The sequence below is a fragment of the Petromyzon marinus genome, unplaced genomic scaffold, assembly GCF_048934315.1.
Source record: "Petromyzon marinus isolate PM22_M1 ecotype Great Lakes invasive population unplaced genomic scaffold, UKy_Petmar_22M1.pri1.0 PM_Scaffold_426, whole genome shotgun sequence".
Lineage (NCBI taxonomy): Eukaryota > Metazoa > Chordata > Hyperoartia > Petromyzontiformes > Petromyzontidae > Petromyzon > Petromyzon marinus.
The window spans coordinates 1-14473 of NW_027423420.1; the positions used below are offsets into that span (position 1 = coordinate 1).

At 41.4% G+C, this 14473-nt stretch overlaps 1 protein-coding gene across 1 annotated transcript in view; it reads left to right on the forward strand.

Annotated features, from left to right (window-relative positions):
- Positions 1 to 6: 6 nt before the first annotated feature.
- Positions 7 to 14473, forward strand: part of LOC116958742 (uncharacterized) — a gene marked incomplete at its 3' end in the record, with an annotated part of 82921 nt that continues 68454 nt past the window's right edge. Inside the window, exon 1 of the mRNA XM_076064408.1 lies at positions 7 to 3984. Coding sequence (XP_075920523.1) covers positions 3948 to 3984 — 37 coding nt within the window. The remainder of the gene's footprint in view (positions 3985 to 14473) is intronic.

Sequence of the window (14473 nt, forward strand, 5' to 3'; positions counted from 1 at the left end):
AGTGGGTGAGTGAGTTGGTGAGTGGGTGAGTGGGTGAGTGAGTGGGTGAGTTTGTGAGTGAGTTGGTGAGTGAGTGTGGGTGTGAGTGAGTGGTGAGTGAGTTGGTGAGTGTGATTGAGTGTGTGAGTGTGAGTGAGTGGTGAGTGTGAGTTGGTGAGTGTGAGTGAGTTGGTGAGTGCGAGTTGGTGTGTTGGTGAGTGTGAGTTGGTGAGTGTGAGTTGGTGTTGGTGAGTGTGAGTGAGTGTGAGTGTGTGAGTGAGTGGTGAGTGTGAGTTGGTGTGTTGGTGAGTGTGAGTGAGTTGGTGTGTTGGTGAGTGTGAGTGAGTTGGTGAGTGTGATTGAGTGTGTGAGTGAGTGGTGAGTGTGAGTTGGTGTGTTGGTGAGTGTGAGTGAGTGTGTGAGTGAGTGGTGAGTGTGAGTTGGTGAGTGTGAGTGAGTGTGTGAGTGAGTGTGAGTGTGTGAGTGAGTGTGAGTGAGTGGTGAGTGTGAGTTGGTGTGTTGGTGAGTGTGAGTGAGTGTGTGTTGGTGAGTGTGAGTGAGTGTGTGAGTGTGAGTGAGTGGTGAGTGTGAGTGAGTGTGAGTGAGTGTGTGAGTGAGTGGTGAGTGTGAGTGAGTGGTGAGTGTGAGTTGGTGTGTTGGTGAGTGTGAGTGAGTGTGTGTTGGTGAGTGTGAGTGAGTGTGTGAGTGTGAGTGAGTGGTGAGTGTGAGTGAGTGTGAGTGTGTGAGTGAGTGGTGAGTGTGAGTGAGTGGTGAGTGTGAGTTGGTGTGTTGGTGAGTGTGAGTGAGTGTGTGTGTTGGTGAGTGTGAGTGAGTGTGAGTGTGTGAGTGAGTGGTGAGTGTGAGTTGGTGTGTTGGTGAGTGTGAGTGAGTTGGTGTGTTGGTGAGTGTGAGTGAGTTGGTGAGTGTGATTGAGTGTGTGAGTGAGTGGTGAGTGTGAGTTGGTGTGTTGGTGAGTGTGAGTGAGTGTGTGAGTGAGTGGTGAGTGTGAGTTGGTGTGTTGGTGAGTGTGAGTGAGTTGGTGTGTTGGTGAGTGTGAGTGAGTTGGTGAGTGTGATTGAGTGTGTGAGTGAGTGGTGAGTGTGAGTTGGTGTGTTGGTGAGTGTGAGTGAGTTGGTGAGTGTGATTGAGTGTGTGAGTGAGTGGTGAGTGTGAGTTGGTGTGTTGGTGAGTGTGAGTGAGTGTGTGAGTGAGTGGTGAGTGTGAGTTGGTGTGTTGGTGAGTGTGAGTGAGTGTGTGTTGGTGAGTGTGAGTGAGTGTGTGAGTGTGAGTGAGTGGTGAGTGTGAGTGAGTGTGAGTGAGTGTGTGAGTGAGTGGTGAGTGTGAGTGAGTGTGTGTGTTGGTGAGTGTGAGTGAGTGGTGAGTGTGAGTGAGTGTGAGTGAGTGTGTGAGTGAGTGGTGAGTGTGAGTTGGTGTGTTGGTGTGAGTGAGTGAGTGTGAGTGTGTGAGTGAGTGGTGAGTGTGAGTTGGTGTGTTGGTGAGTGTGAGTGAGTGTGTGAGTGAGTGGTGAGTGTGAGTGTGTGTGTTGGTGAGTGTGAGTGTGTGAGTGAGTGGTGAGTGTGAGTGTGTGTGTTGGTGAGTGTGAGTGTGTGAGTGAGTGGTGAGTGTGAGTGAGTGGTGAGTGTGAGTGAGTGTGTGTGTTGGTGAGTGTGAGTGAGTGTGTGAGTGAGTGGTGAGTGTGAGTTGGTGAGTGTGATTGAGTGTGTGAGTGAGTGGTGAGTGTGAGTTGGTGTGTTGGTGAGTGTGAGTGAGTGTGTGAGTGAGTGGTGAGTGTGAGTGTGTGTGTTGGTGAGTGTGAGTGTGCGAGTGAGTGGTGAGTGTGAGTGTGTGTGTTGGTGAGTGTGAGTGTGCGAGTGAGTGGTGAGTGTGAGTGTGTGTGTTGGTGAGTGTGAGTGAGTGTGTGTGTTGGTGAGTGTGAGTGAGTTGGTGAGTGTGAGTGAGTGTGAGTGAGTGTGTGTGTGTGTTCTGGGCGTCTCCGTTACCAAGGCGACCGCCCGCCTCGCCGCTCCAGTGTGGAGAGCGCAGGGAGTGTGACTGTGAGTGTGTGTCTGTGTGTGTGTCTGTGTGTGTGTGAGTGTGTGTCTGTGTGAGTGTGTCTCTGTGTGTGTCTGTGTGAGTGTGTGTCTGTGTGTGTGTGTGTCTGTGTGTGTGTGTGTCTGTGTGTGTGTGTCTATGTGTGTGTGTCTGTGTGTGTCTGAGTGTGTGTCTGTGTGAGTGTGTCTGTGTGAGTGTGTGTCTGTGTGTGTATGTGTCTGTGTGTGTGTCTGTGTGTGTGTGTAACGCTGTGTGGTTGCGTAACGCTGTGTGGAAGCTACCTGGTCTGTCGCTCCGCACTAAGCTTCAGGTCTTCTCGGCCACGGTCATTCCCTCCCTTCCCTACGCTTGCGAAACGTGGACCCCCCTAATGGAACATCTTCGCCGGTTAGAAACATTTAGGCTGGCCTGCCAGCCACACTCACTTAAACCCATCCTGGGTTTAACCAGGCTGGATTGTGTGAGGAGCTCACAAATCCTTGAAAGATCTGGGCACGGTCCCATCGGTGAGCTCCTCCGGAAGGCAAGGCTGTGATGGCTGGGTCATGTAGCCCGCATGCCCAGCCACCGCATGCCGAAACAGCTTTTGTTTGGCCGGATCGAGGGGGCTAAGCGGGCGCGGCACGGGCTAGGGAAGAGATGGAGTGACGTGGTGCAGGAGGACGTGGAGCTGAGTGGATTTGCCGATGACTGGTACCAGCGGTGTCAAGATAGGCCTCTGTTGAGGAGGCTCATGAAGGACGCTACTGGGCAGTTGGAGGCAGTCGCCCCTCAACAACAACGGAGCGCGGAGGAGCGACGCTCACAACAACGAGCGGAGCGCCGAGTTGCTAAAGCACAGCAGGTTGGCACAGTAGGGGGCACAGGTGGTGCATCAGCCAGTCATCTCAGTCATCTCAGTCAGTCGACCCGTAGCACCTGGGTCTGCCCCGTGACCTCCTGCCAGCGGGCGTTCGACACTTCACGTGGCCTCAAGGTGCACATAGCCTGGCACAAGCGTCGTGGTGACGTCACCATCACTTAGTGGCGAATGGCGGTTGTTGTTGTGACTGTGTGTGTGTCATGTGCCACTATTACGACTACTACTGTTACTGCTGCTACTACTACCACTACTGCTACCACTACTACTGGTGCTACTACCACTACTACTGCTGTTACTACCACTACTACTGGTGCTACTACTGCTGTTACTACTACTGCTTCTACTACTACTGCTGCTACTACTGCTGCTACTACTACTGCTGTAACTACTACTGCTGTTCCTACTACCACTACTACTACTGCTGCTACTACTACTGCTGCTACTACCACTACTGCTACTACTGCTGCTGTTACTACTACTGCTGCTACTACAGTTACTACTGCCACTACTGCTACTTCTACTGCTGCTACTACTACTGCTACTATTACTGTTACTACTGCCACTACTGCTACTACTACTGCTGCTACTACTGCTACTACTGCTGCTGTTACCACTACCACTATTGCTGCTACTACCACTACTGTTGCTACTACTACTGCTGTTACTACTACCACTACTGCTACTATTACTGTTACTACTGCCACTACTGCTACTACTGCTGCTGTTACTACTGCTGCTACTACTACTGCTGTTACTACTACCACTACTGCTACTATTACTGTTACTACTGCCACTACTGCTACTACTGCTGCTGTTACTACTGCTGCTGCTACTACTACCTCTACTACTACTGCCACTACTACCACTACTGCTACTGCTGTGCGTTGAACCGTGTTGTTTGCTGTTGTTGATTGCTGTTGTTGATTGTTGTTGTTGATTGTTGTTGTTGATTGTTGTTGTTGATTGTTGTTGATTGTTGTTGTTGATTGTTGTTGTTGATTGTTGTTTGTGTTGACAGGAGGACGAGTTCCTGGGCTTCCCCGATGAACAGGAAATGCCACGACAACCCAAGGGGCAGAGAGGCGCCCGGGGTGAGACACGGGGACAGACACGGAGACACGGGGACAGACACGGAAACACGGGGACAGACACGGGGACAGACACGGAGACACGGGGACACGGAGACACGGGGACAGACACGGAGACACGGGGACAGACACGGAGACATGGGGACAGACACGGAGACACGGGGACAGACACGGGCACACGGAGACACGGGGACAGACACGGAGACAGACACGGACACAGACACGGAGACACGGGGACAGACACGGAGACACGGAGACACACGGAGAGAGACAGAGACAGAGAGACAGAGAGAGAGAGACAGAGAGAGAGACAGAGAGAGAGAGACAGAGAGAGAGAGACAGAGAGAGACATGGAGAGACATGGAGAGACACAGAGAGAGACACGGAGACACATGGAGAGAGAGATGGAGAGACACAGAGAGACACGGAGAGACAGAGACAGAGAGAGAGAGACAGAGAGAGATAGAGAGACACGGAGAGAGACAGAGAGACACAGAGAGAGAGACACACGGAGACACACGGAGAGAGACCGAGAGAGAGACAGAGAGAGAGACACAGATAGAGACACAGAGAGAGACAGAGAGACACAGAGACACGGAGAGAGAGAGAGAGCGACAGAGAGAGACACAGAAAGAGACACGGAGAGAGTGTTATTATCCTGGGTACTAAGTGTTATTATCCTGGGTACTAAGTGTTATTATCCTGAGTGCTAAGTGTTATTATCCTGGGTACTAAGTGTTATTATCCTGGGTACTAAGTGTTATTATCCTGAGTACTAAGTGTTATTATCCTGGGTACTAAGTGTTATTATCCTGGGTACTAAGTGTTATTATCCTGGGTACTAAGTGTTATTATCCTGGGTACTAAGTGTTATTATCCTGGGTACTAAGTGTTATTATCCTGGGTACTAAGTGTTATTAACCTGGGTACTAAGTGTTATTATCCTGGGTACTAAGTGTTACTATCCTGGGTACTAAGTGTTATTATCCTGGGTAGTAAGTGTTATTATCCTGGGTACTAAGTGTTATTATCCTGGGTACTTAGTGTTATTATCCTGGGTACTAAGTGTTATTATCCTGGGTACTAAGTGTTATTTTCCTGGGTACTAAGTGTTATTATCCTGGGTACTAAGTGTTATTATCCTGGGTACTAAGTGTTACTATCCTGGGTACTGAGTGTTATTATCCTGGGTACTGAGTGTTATTATCCTGGGTACTAAGTGTTATTATCCTGGGTAATAAGTGTTATTATCCTGGGTACTAAGTGTTATTATCCTGGGTACTAAGTGTTATTAACCTGGATGCTAAGTGTTATTAACCTGGGTACTAAGTGTTACTATCCTGGGTACTAAGTGTTATTATCCTGGGTACTAAGTGTTACTATCCTGGGTACTAAGTGTTATTATCCTGGGTACTAAGTGTTATTATCCTGGGTACTAAGTGTTATTATCCTGGGTACTAAGTGTTATTACCCTGGGTACTAAGTGTTATTATCCTGGGTACTAAGTGTTATTATCCTGGGTACTAAGTGTTATTATCCTGGGTACTAAGTGTTATTATCCTGGGTACTAAGTGTTATTATCATGGGTACTAAGTGTTATTAACCTGGGTACTAAGTGTTATTATCCTGGGTACTAAGTGTTATTATCCTGGGTACTAAGTGTTATTATCCTGGGTACTAAGTGTTATTATCCTGGGTACTAAGTGTTATCATCCTGGGAAGTAAGTGTTACTATCCTGGGTAATAAGTGTTATTAACCTGGGTACTAAGTGTTATTATCCTGGGTACTAAGTGTTATTATCCTGAGTACTAAGTGTTATTATCCTTGGTACTAAGTGTTATTATCCTGGGTACTAAGTGTTATTATCCTGGGTACTAAGTTTTATTATCCTTGGTACTAAGTGTTATTATCCTGGGTACTAAGTGTTATTATCCTGGGTACTAAGTTTTATTATCCTGGGTACTAAGTGTTACTATCCTGGGTACTAAGTGTTATAAACCTGGGTACTAAGTGTTACTATCCTGGGTACTAAGTGTTAGTATCCTGGGTACTAAGTGTTATTATCCTGGGTACTAAGTGTTATTATCCTGGGTACTAAGTGTTATTATCCTGGGTACTAAGTGTTATTATCCTGGGTACTAAGTGTTATTATTCTGGGTACTAAGTGTTATTATCCTGGGTACTAAGTGTTATTATCCTGGGTACTAAGTGTTATTATCCTGGGTACTAAGTGTTATTATCCTGGGTACTAAGTGTTATTATCCTGGGTACTAAGTCTTATTATCCTGGGTACTAAGTGTTATTATCCTGGGTACTAAGTGTTACTATCCTGGGTACTAAGTGTTATTAACCTGGGTACTAAGTGTTATTATCCTGGGTACTAAGTGTTATTATCCTGGGTACTAATTGTTATTATCCTGGGTACTAAGTGTTATTATCCTGTGTGCTAAGTGTTATTATCCTGGGTACTAAGTGTTATTATCCTGGGTACTAAGTGTTATTATCCTGGGTACTAAGTGTTATTATCCTGGGTACTAAGTGTTATTATCCTGGATACTAAGTGTTATTATCCTGGGTACTAAGTGTTATTAACCTGGGTACTAAGTGTTATTATCCTGGGTACTAAGTGTTATTATCCTGGGTAATAATTGTTATTATCCTGGGTACTAAGTGTTATTATCCTGGGTACTAAGTGTTACTATCGTGGGTACTAAGTGTTATTATCCTGGGTACTAAGTGTTATTATCCTGTGTACTAAGTGTTATTATCCTTGGTACTAAGTGTTATTATCCTGGGTACTAAGTGTTATTATCCTGGGTACTAAGTGTTATTATCCTGGGTACTAAGTGTTATTATCCTGGGTACTAAGTGTTATTAACCTGGGTACTAAGTGTTATTATCCTGGGTACTAAGTGTTATTATCCTGGGTACTAAGTGTTATTATCCTGGGTACTAAGTGTTATTATCCTGGGTACTAAGTGTTATTATCCTGGGTACTAAGTGTTACTATCCTGGGTTCTAAGTGTTATTAACCTGGGTACTAATTGTTATTATCCTGGGTACTGTGTTATTATCCTGGGTACTAAGTGTTTTTATTCTGGGTACTAAGTGTTATTATCCTGGGTACTAAGTGTTATTATCCTGGGTACTAAGTGTTATTATCCTGGGTACTAAGTGTTATTTTCCTGGGTACTAAGTGTTATTATCCTGGGTAGTAAGTGTTATTAACCTGGGTACTAAGTGTTATTATCCTGGGTACTAAGTGTTATTATCCTGGGTACTAAGTGTTATTAACCTGGGTACTAAGTGTTATTATCCTGGGTACTAAGTGTTATTATCCTGGGTACTAAGTGTTATTATCCTGGGTACTAAGTGTTATTTTCCTGGGTACTAAGTGTTATTATCCTGGGTACTAAGTGTTATTATCCTGGGTACTAAGTGTTATTATCCTGGGTACTAAGTGTTATTATCCTGGGTACTAAGTGTTATTATCCTTGGTACTAAGTGTTATTATCCTGGGTACTAAGTGTTATTATCCTGGGTACTAAGTGTTATTATCCTGGGTACTAAGTGTTACTATCCTGGGTACTAAGTGTTATAAACCTGGGTACTAAGTGTTACTATCCTGGGTACTAAGTGTTAGTATCCTGGGTACTAAGTGTTATTATCCTGGGTACTAAGTGTTACTATCCTGGGTACTAAGTGTTATAAACCTGGGTACTAAGTGTTACTATCCTGGGTACTAAGTGTTATTATTCTGGGTACTAAGTGTTATTATCCTGGGTACTAAGTGTTATTATCCTGGGAACTAAGTGTTATTATCCTGGGTACTAAGTGTTATTATCCTGGGTACTAAGTGTTATTATCCTGGGTACTAAGTGTTATTACCCTGGGTACTAAGTGTTATTATCCTTGGTACTAAGTGTTATTATCCTGGGTACTAAGTGTTATTATCCTGGGTACTAAGTTTTATTATCCTGGGTACTAAGTGTTACTATCCTGGGTACTAAGTGTTATAAACCTGGGTACTAAGTGTTACTATCCTGGGTACTAAGTGTTAGTATCCTGGGTACTAAGTGTTATTATCCTGGGTACTAAGTGTTATTATCCTGGGTACTAAGTGTTATTATCCTGGGTACTAAGTGTTATTATCCTGGGTACTAAGTGTTATTAACCTGGGTACTAAGTGTTATTATCCTGGGTACTAAGTGTTATTATCCTGTGTACTAAGTGTTATTATCCTGTGTACTAAGTGTTATTAACCTGGGCACTAAGTGTTATTATCCTGGGTACTAAGTGTTATTATCCTGAGTAGTAAGTGTTATTATCCTGGGTACTAAGTGTTATTATCCTGGGTGCTAAGTGTTATTATCCTGGGTACTAAGTGTTATTATCCTGGGTACTAAGTGTTATTATCCTGGGTACTAAGTGTTATTATCCTGGGTACTAAGTGTTATTATCCTGGGTACTAAGTGTTATTATCCTGAGTAGTACGTGTTATTATCCTGGGTACTAAGTGTTATTATCCTGTGTACTAAGTGTTATTATCCTGGGTACTAAGTGTTATTATCCTGTGTACTAAGTGTTATTATCCTGTGTACTAAGTGTTATTAACCTGGGCACTAAGTGTTATTATCCTGGGTACTAAGTGTTATTATCCTGAGTAGTAAGTGTTATTATCCTGGGTACTAAGTGTTATTATCCTGGGTGCTAAGTGTTATTATCCTGGGTACTAAGTGTTATTATCCTGGGTACTAAGTGTTATTATCCTGGGTACTAAGTGTTATTATCCTGGGTACTAAGTGTTATTATCCTGGGTACTAAGTGTTATTAACCTGGGTACTAAGTGTTATTATCCTGGGTACTAAGTGTTATTATCCTGGGTACTAAGTGTTATTTTCCTGGGTACTAAGTGTTATTTTCTTGGGTACTAAGTGTTATTATCCTGGGTACTAAGTGTTATTATCCTGGGAACTAAGTGTTATTATCCTGGGTACTAAGTGTTATTATCCTGGGTACTAAGTGTTATTATCCTGGGTACTAAGTGTTATTATCCTGGGTACTAAGTGTTATTATCCTTGGTACTAAGTGTTATTATCCTGGGTACTAAGTGTTATTATCCTGGGTACTAAGTTTTATTATCCTGGGTACTAAGTGTTACTATCCTGGGTACTAAGTGTTATAAACCTGGGTACTAAGTGTTACTATCCTGGGTACTAAGTGTTAGTATCCTGGGTACTAAGTGTTATTATCCTGGGTACTAAGTGTTATTATCCTGGGTACTAAGTGTTATTATCCTGGGTACTAAGTGTTATTATCCTGGGTACTAAGTGTTATTAACCTGGGTACTAAGTGTTATTATCCTGGGTACTAAGTGTTATTATCCTGTGTACTAAGTGTTATTATCCTGTGTACTAAGTGTTATTAACCTGGGCACTAAGTGTTATTATCCTGGGTACTAAGTGTTATTATCCTGAGTAGTAAGTGTTATTATCCTGGGTACTAAGTGTTATTATCCTGGGTGCTAAGTGTTATTATCCTGGGTACTAAGTGTTATTATCCTGGGTACTAAGTGTTATTATCCTGGGTACTAAGTGTTATGATCCTGGGTACTAAGTGTTATTATCCTGGGTACTAAGTGTTATTATCCTGAGTAGTACGTGTTATTATCCTGGGTACTAAGTGTTATTATCCTGTGTACTAAGTGTTATTATCCTGGGTACTAAGTGTTATTATCCTGTGTACTAAGTGTTATTATCCTGTGTACTAAGTGTTATTAACCTGGGCACTAAGTGTTATTATCCTAGGTACTAAGTGTTATTATCCTGAGTAGTAAGTGTTATTATCCTGGGTACTAAGTGTTATTATCCTGGGTGCTAAGTGTTATTATCCTGGGTACTAAGTGTTATTATCCTGGGTACTAAGTGTTATTATCCTGGGTACTAAGTGTTATTATCCTGGGTACTAAGTGTTATTATCCTGGGTACTAAGTGTTATTAACCTGGGTACTAAGTGTTATTATCCTGGGTACTAAGTGTTATTATCCTGGGTACTAAGTGTTATTTTCCTGGGTACTAAGTGTTATTTTCCTGGGTACTAAGTGTTATTATCCTGGGTACTAAGTGTTATTATCCTGGGTACTAAGTGTTATTATCCTGGGTACTAAGTGTTATTATCCTGGGTACTAAGTGTTATTATCCTGGGTACTAAGTGTTATTATCCTTGGTACTAAGTGTTATTATCCTGGGTACTAAGTGTTATTATCCTGGGTACTAAGTGTTATTATCCTGGGTACTAAGTGTTACTATCCTGGGTACTAAGTGTTATAAACCTGGGTACTAAGTGTTACTATCCTGGGTACTAAGTGTTAGTATCCTGGGTACTAAGTGTTATTATCCTGGGTACTAAGTGTTACTATCCTGGGTACTAAGTGTTATAAACCTGGGTACTAAGTGTTACTATCCTGGGTACTAAGTGTTATTATTCTGGGTACTAAGTGTTATTATCCTGGGTACTAAGTGTTATTATCCTGGGAACTAAGTGTTATTATCCTGGGTACTAAGTGTTATTATCCTGGGTACTAAGTGTTATTATCCTGGGTACTAAGTGTTATTATCCTGGGTACTAAGTGTTATTATCCTTGGTACTAAGTGTTATTATCCTGGGTACTAAGTGTTATTATCCTGGGTACTAAGTTTTATTATCCTGGGTACTAAGTGTTACTATCCTGGGTACTAAGTGTTATAAACCTGGGTACTAAGTGTTACTATCCTGGGTACTAAGTGTTAGTATCCTGGGTACTAAGTGTTATTATCCTGGGTACTAAGTGTTATTATCCTGGGTACTAAGTGTTATTATCCTGGGTACTAAGTGTTATTATCCTGGGTACTAAGTGTTATTATCCTGTGTACTAAGTGTTATTATCCTGTGTACTAAGTGTTATTAACCTGGGCACTAAGTGTTATTATCCTGGGTACTAAGTGTTATTATCCTGGGTACTAAGTGTTATTAACCTGGGTACTAAGTGTTATTATCCTGGGTACTAAGTGTTATTATCCTGTGTACTAAGTGTTATTATCCTGTGTACTAAGTGTTATTAACCTGGGCACTAAGTGTTATTATCCTGGGTACTAAGTGTTATTATCCTGAGTAGTAAGTGTTATTATCCTGGGTACTAAGTGTTATTATCCTGGGTGCTAAGTGTTATTATCCTGGGTACTAAGTGTTATTATCCTCGGTACTAAGTGTTATTATCCTGGGTACTAAGTGTTATTATCCTGGGTACTAAGTGTTATTATCCTGGGTACTAAGTGTCACTATCCTGGGTACTAAGTGTTACTATCCTGGGTACTAAGTGTTATTATCCTGAGTAGTACGTGTTATTATCCTGGGTACTAAGTATTATTATCCTGTGTACTAAGTGTTATTATCCTGGGTACTAAGTGTTATTATCCTGTGTACTAAGTGTTATTATCCTGTGTACTAAGTGTTATTAACCTGGGCACTAAGTGTTATTATCCTGGGTACTAAGTGTTATTATCCTGAGTAGTAAGTGTTATTATCCTGGGTACTAAGTGTTATTATCCTGGGTACTAAGTGTTATTATCCTGGGTACTAAGTGTTATTTTCCTGGGTACTAAGTGTTATTATCCTGGGTAGTAAGTGTTATTAACCTGGGTACTAAGTGTTATTATCCTGGGTACTAAGTGTTATTATCCTGGGTACTAAGTGTTATTAACCTGGGTACTAAGTGTTATTATCCTGGGTACTAAGTGTTATTATCCTGGGTACTAAGTGTTATTATCCTGGGTACTAAGTGTTATTTTCCTGGGTACTAAGTGTTATTATCCTGGGTACTAAGTGTTATTATCCTGGGTACTAAGTGTTATTATCCTGGGTACTAAGTGTTATTATCCTGGGTACTAAGTGTTATTATCCTTGGTACTAAGTGTTATTATCCTGGGTACTAAGTGTTATTATCCTGGGTACTAAGTGTTATTATCCTGGGTACTAAGTGTTACTATCCTGGGTACTAAGTGTTATAAACCTGGGTACTAAGTGTTACTATCCTGGGTACTAAGTGTTAGTATCCTGGGTACTAAGTGTTATTATCCTGGGTACTAAGTGTTACTATCCTGGGTACTAAGTGTTATAAACCTGGGTACTAAGTGTTACTATCCTGGGTACTAAGTGTTATTATTCTGGGTACTAAGTGTTATTATCCTGGGTACTAAGTGTTATTATCCTGGGAACTAAGTGTTATTATCCTGGGTACTAAGTGTTATTATCCTGGGTACTAAGTGTTATTATCCTGGGTACTAAGTGTTATTACCCTGGGTACTAAGTGTTATTATCCTTGGTACTAAGTGTTATTATCCTGGGTACTAAGTGTTATTATCCTGGGTACTAAGTTTTATTATCCTGGGTACTAAGTGTTACTATCCTGGGTACTAAGTGTTATAAACCTGGGTACTAAGTGTTACTATCCTGGGTACTAAGTGTTAGTATCCTGGGTACTAAGTGTTATTATCCTGGGTACTAAGTGTTATTATCCTGGGTACTAAGTGTTATTATCCTGGGTACTAAGTGTTATTATCCTGGGTACTAAGTGTTATTAACCTGGGTACTAAGTGTTATTATCCTGGGTACTAAGTGTTATTATCCTGTGTACTAAGTGTTATTATCCTGTGTACTAAGTGTTATTAACCTGGGCACTAAGTGTTATTATCCTGGGTACTAAGTGTTATTATCCTGAGTAGTAAGTGTTATTATCCTGGGTACTAAGTGTTATTATCCTGGGTGCTAAGTGTTATTATCCTGGGTACTAAGTGTTATTATCCTGGGTACTAAGTGTTATTATCCTGGGTACTAAGTGTTATTATCCTGGGTACTAAGTGTTATTATCCTGGGTACTAAGTGTTATTATCCTGAGTAGTACGTGTTATTATCCTGGGTACTAAGTGTTACTATCCTGGGTACTAAGTGTTAGTATCCTGGGTACTAAGTGTTATTATCCTGGGTACTAAGTGTTATTATCCTGGGTACTAAGTGTTATTATCCTGGGTACTAAGTGTTATTATCCTGGGTACTAAGTGTTATTATCCTGTGTACTAAGTGTTATTATCCTGTGTACTAAGTGTTATTAACCTGGGCACTAAGTGTTATTATCCTGGGTACTAAGTGTTATTATCCTGGGTACTAAGTGTTATTAACCTGGGTACTAAGTGTTATTATCCTGGGTACTAAGTGTTATTATCCTGTGTACTAAGTGTTATTATCCTGTGTACTAAGTGTTATTAACCTGGGCACTAAGTGTTATTATCCTGGGTACTAAGTGTTATTATCCTGAGTAGTAAGTGTTATTATCCTGGGTACTAAGTGTTATTATCCTGGGTGCTAAGTGTTATTATCCTGGGTACTAAGTGTTATTATCCTCGGTACTAAGTGTTATTATCCTGGGTACTAAGTGTTATTATCCTGGGTACTAAGTGTTATTATCCTGGGTACTAAGTGTCACTATCCTGGGTACTAAGTGTTACTATCCTGGGTACTAAGTGTTATTATCCTGAGTAGTACGTGTTATTATCCTGGGTACTAAGTATTATTATCCTGTGTACTAAGTGTTATTATCCTGGGTACTAAGTGTTATTATCCTGTGTACTAAGTGTTATTATCCTGTGTACTAAGTGTTATTAACCTGGGCACTAAGTGTTATTATCCTGGGTACTAAGTGTTATTATCCTGAGTAGTAAGTGTTATTATCCTGGGTACTAAGTGTTATTATCCTGGGTACTAAGTGTTATTATCCTGGGTACTAAGTGTTATTTTCCTGGGTACTAAGTGTTATTATCCTGGGTAGTAAGTGTTATTAACCTGGGTACTAAGTGTTATTATCCTGGGTACTAAGTGTTATTAACCTGGGTACTAAGTGTTATTATCCTGGGTACTAAGTGTTATTATCCTGGGTACTAAGTGTTATTATCCTGGGTACTAAGTGTTATTTTCCTGGGTACTAAGTGTTATTATCCTGGGTACTAAGTGTTATTATCCTGGGTACTAAGTGTTATTATCCTGGGTACTAAGTGTTATTATCCTGGGTACTAAGTGTTATTATCCTTGGTACTAAGTGTTATTATCCTGGGTACTAAGTGTTATTATCCTGGGTACTAAGTGTTATTATCCTAGGTACTAAGTGTTACTATCCTGGGTACTAAGTGTTATAAACCTGGGTACTAAGTGTTACTATCCTGGGTACTAAGTGTTAGTATCCTGGGTACTAAGTGTTATTATCCTGGGTACTAAGTGTTACTATCCTGGGTACTAAGTGTTATAAACCTGGGTACTAAGTGTTACTATCCTGGGTACTAAGTGTTATTATTCTGGGTACTAAGTGTTATTATCCTGGGTACTAAGTGTTATTATCCTGGGAACTAAGTGTTATTATCCTGGGTACTAAGTGTTATTATCCTGGGTACTAAGTGTTATTATCCT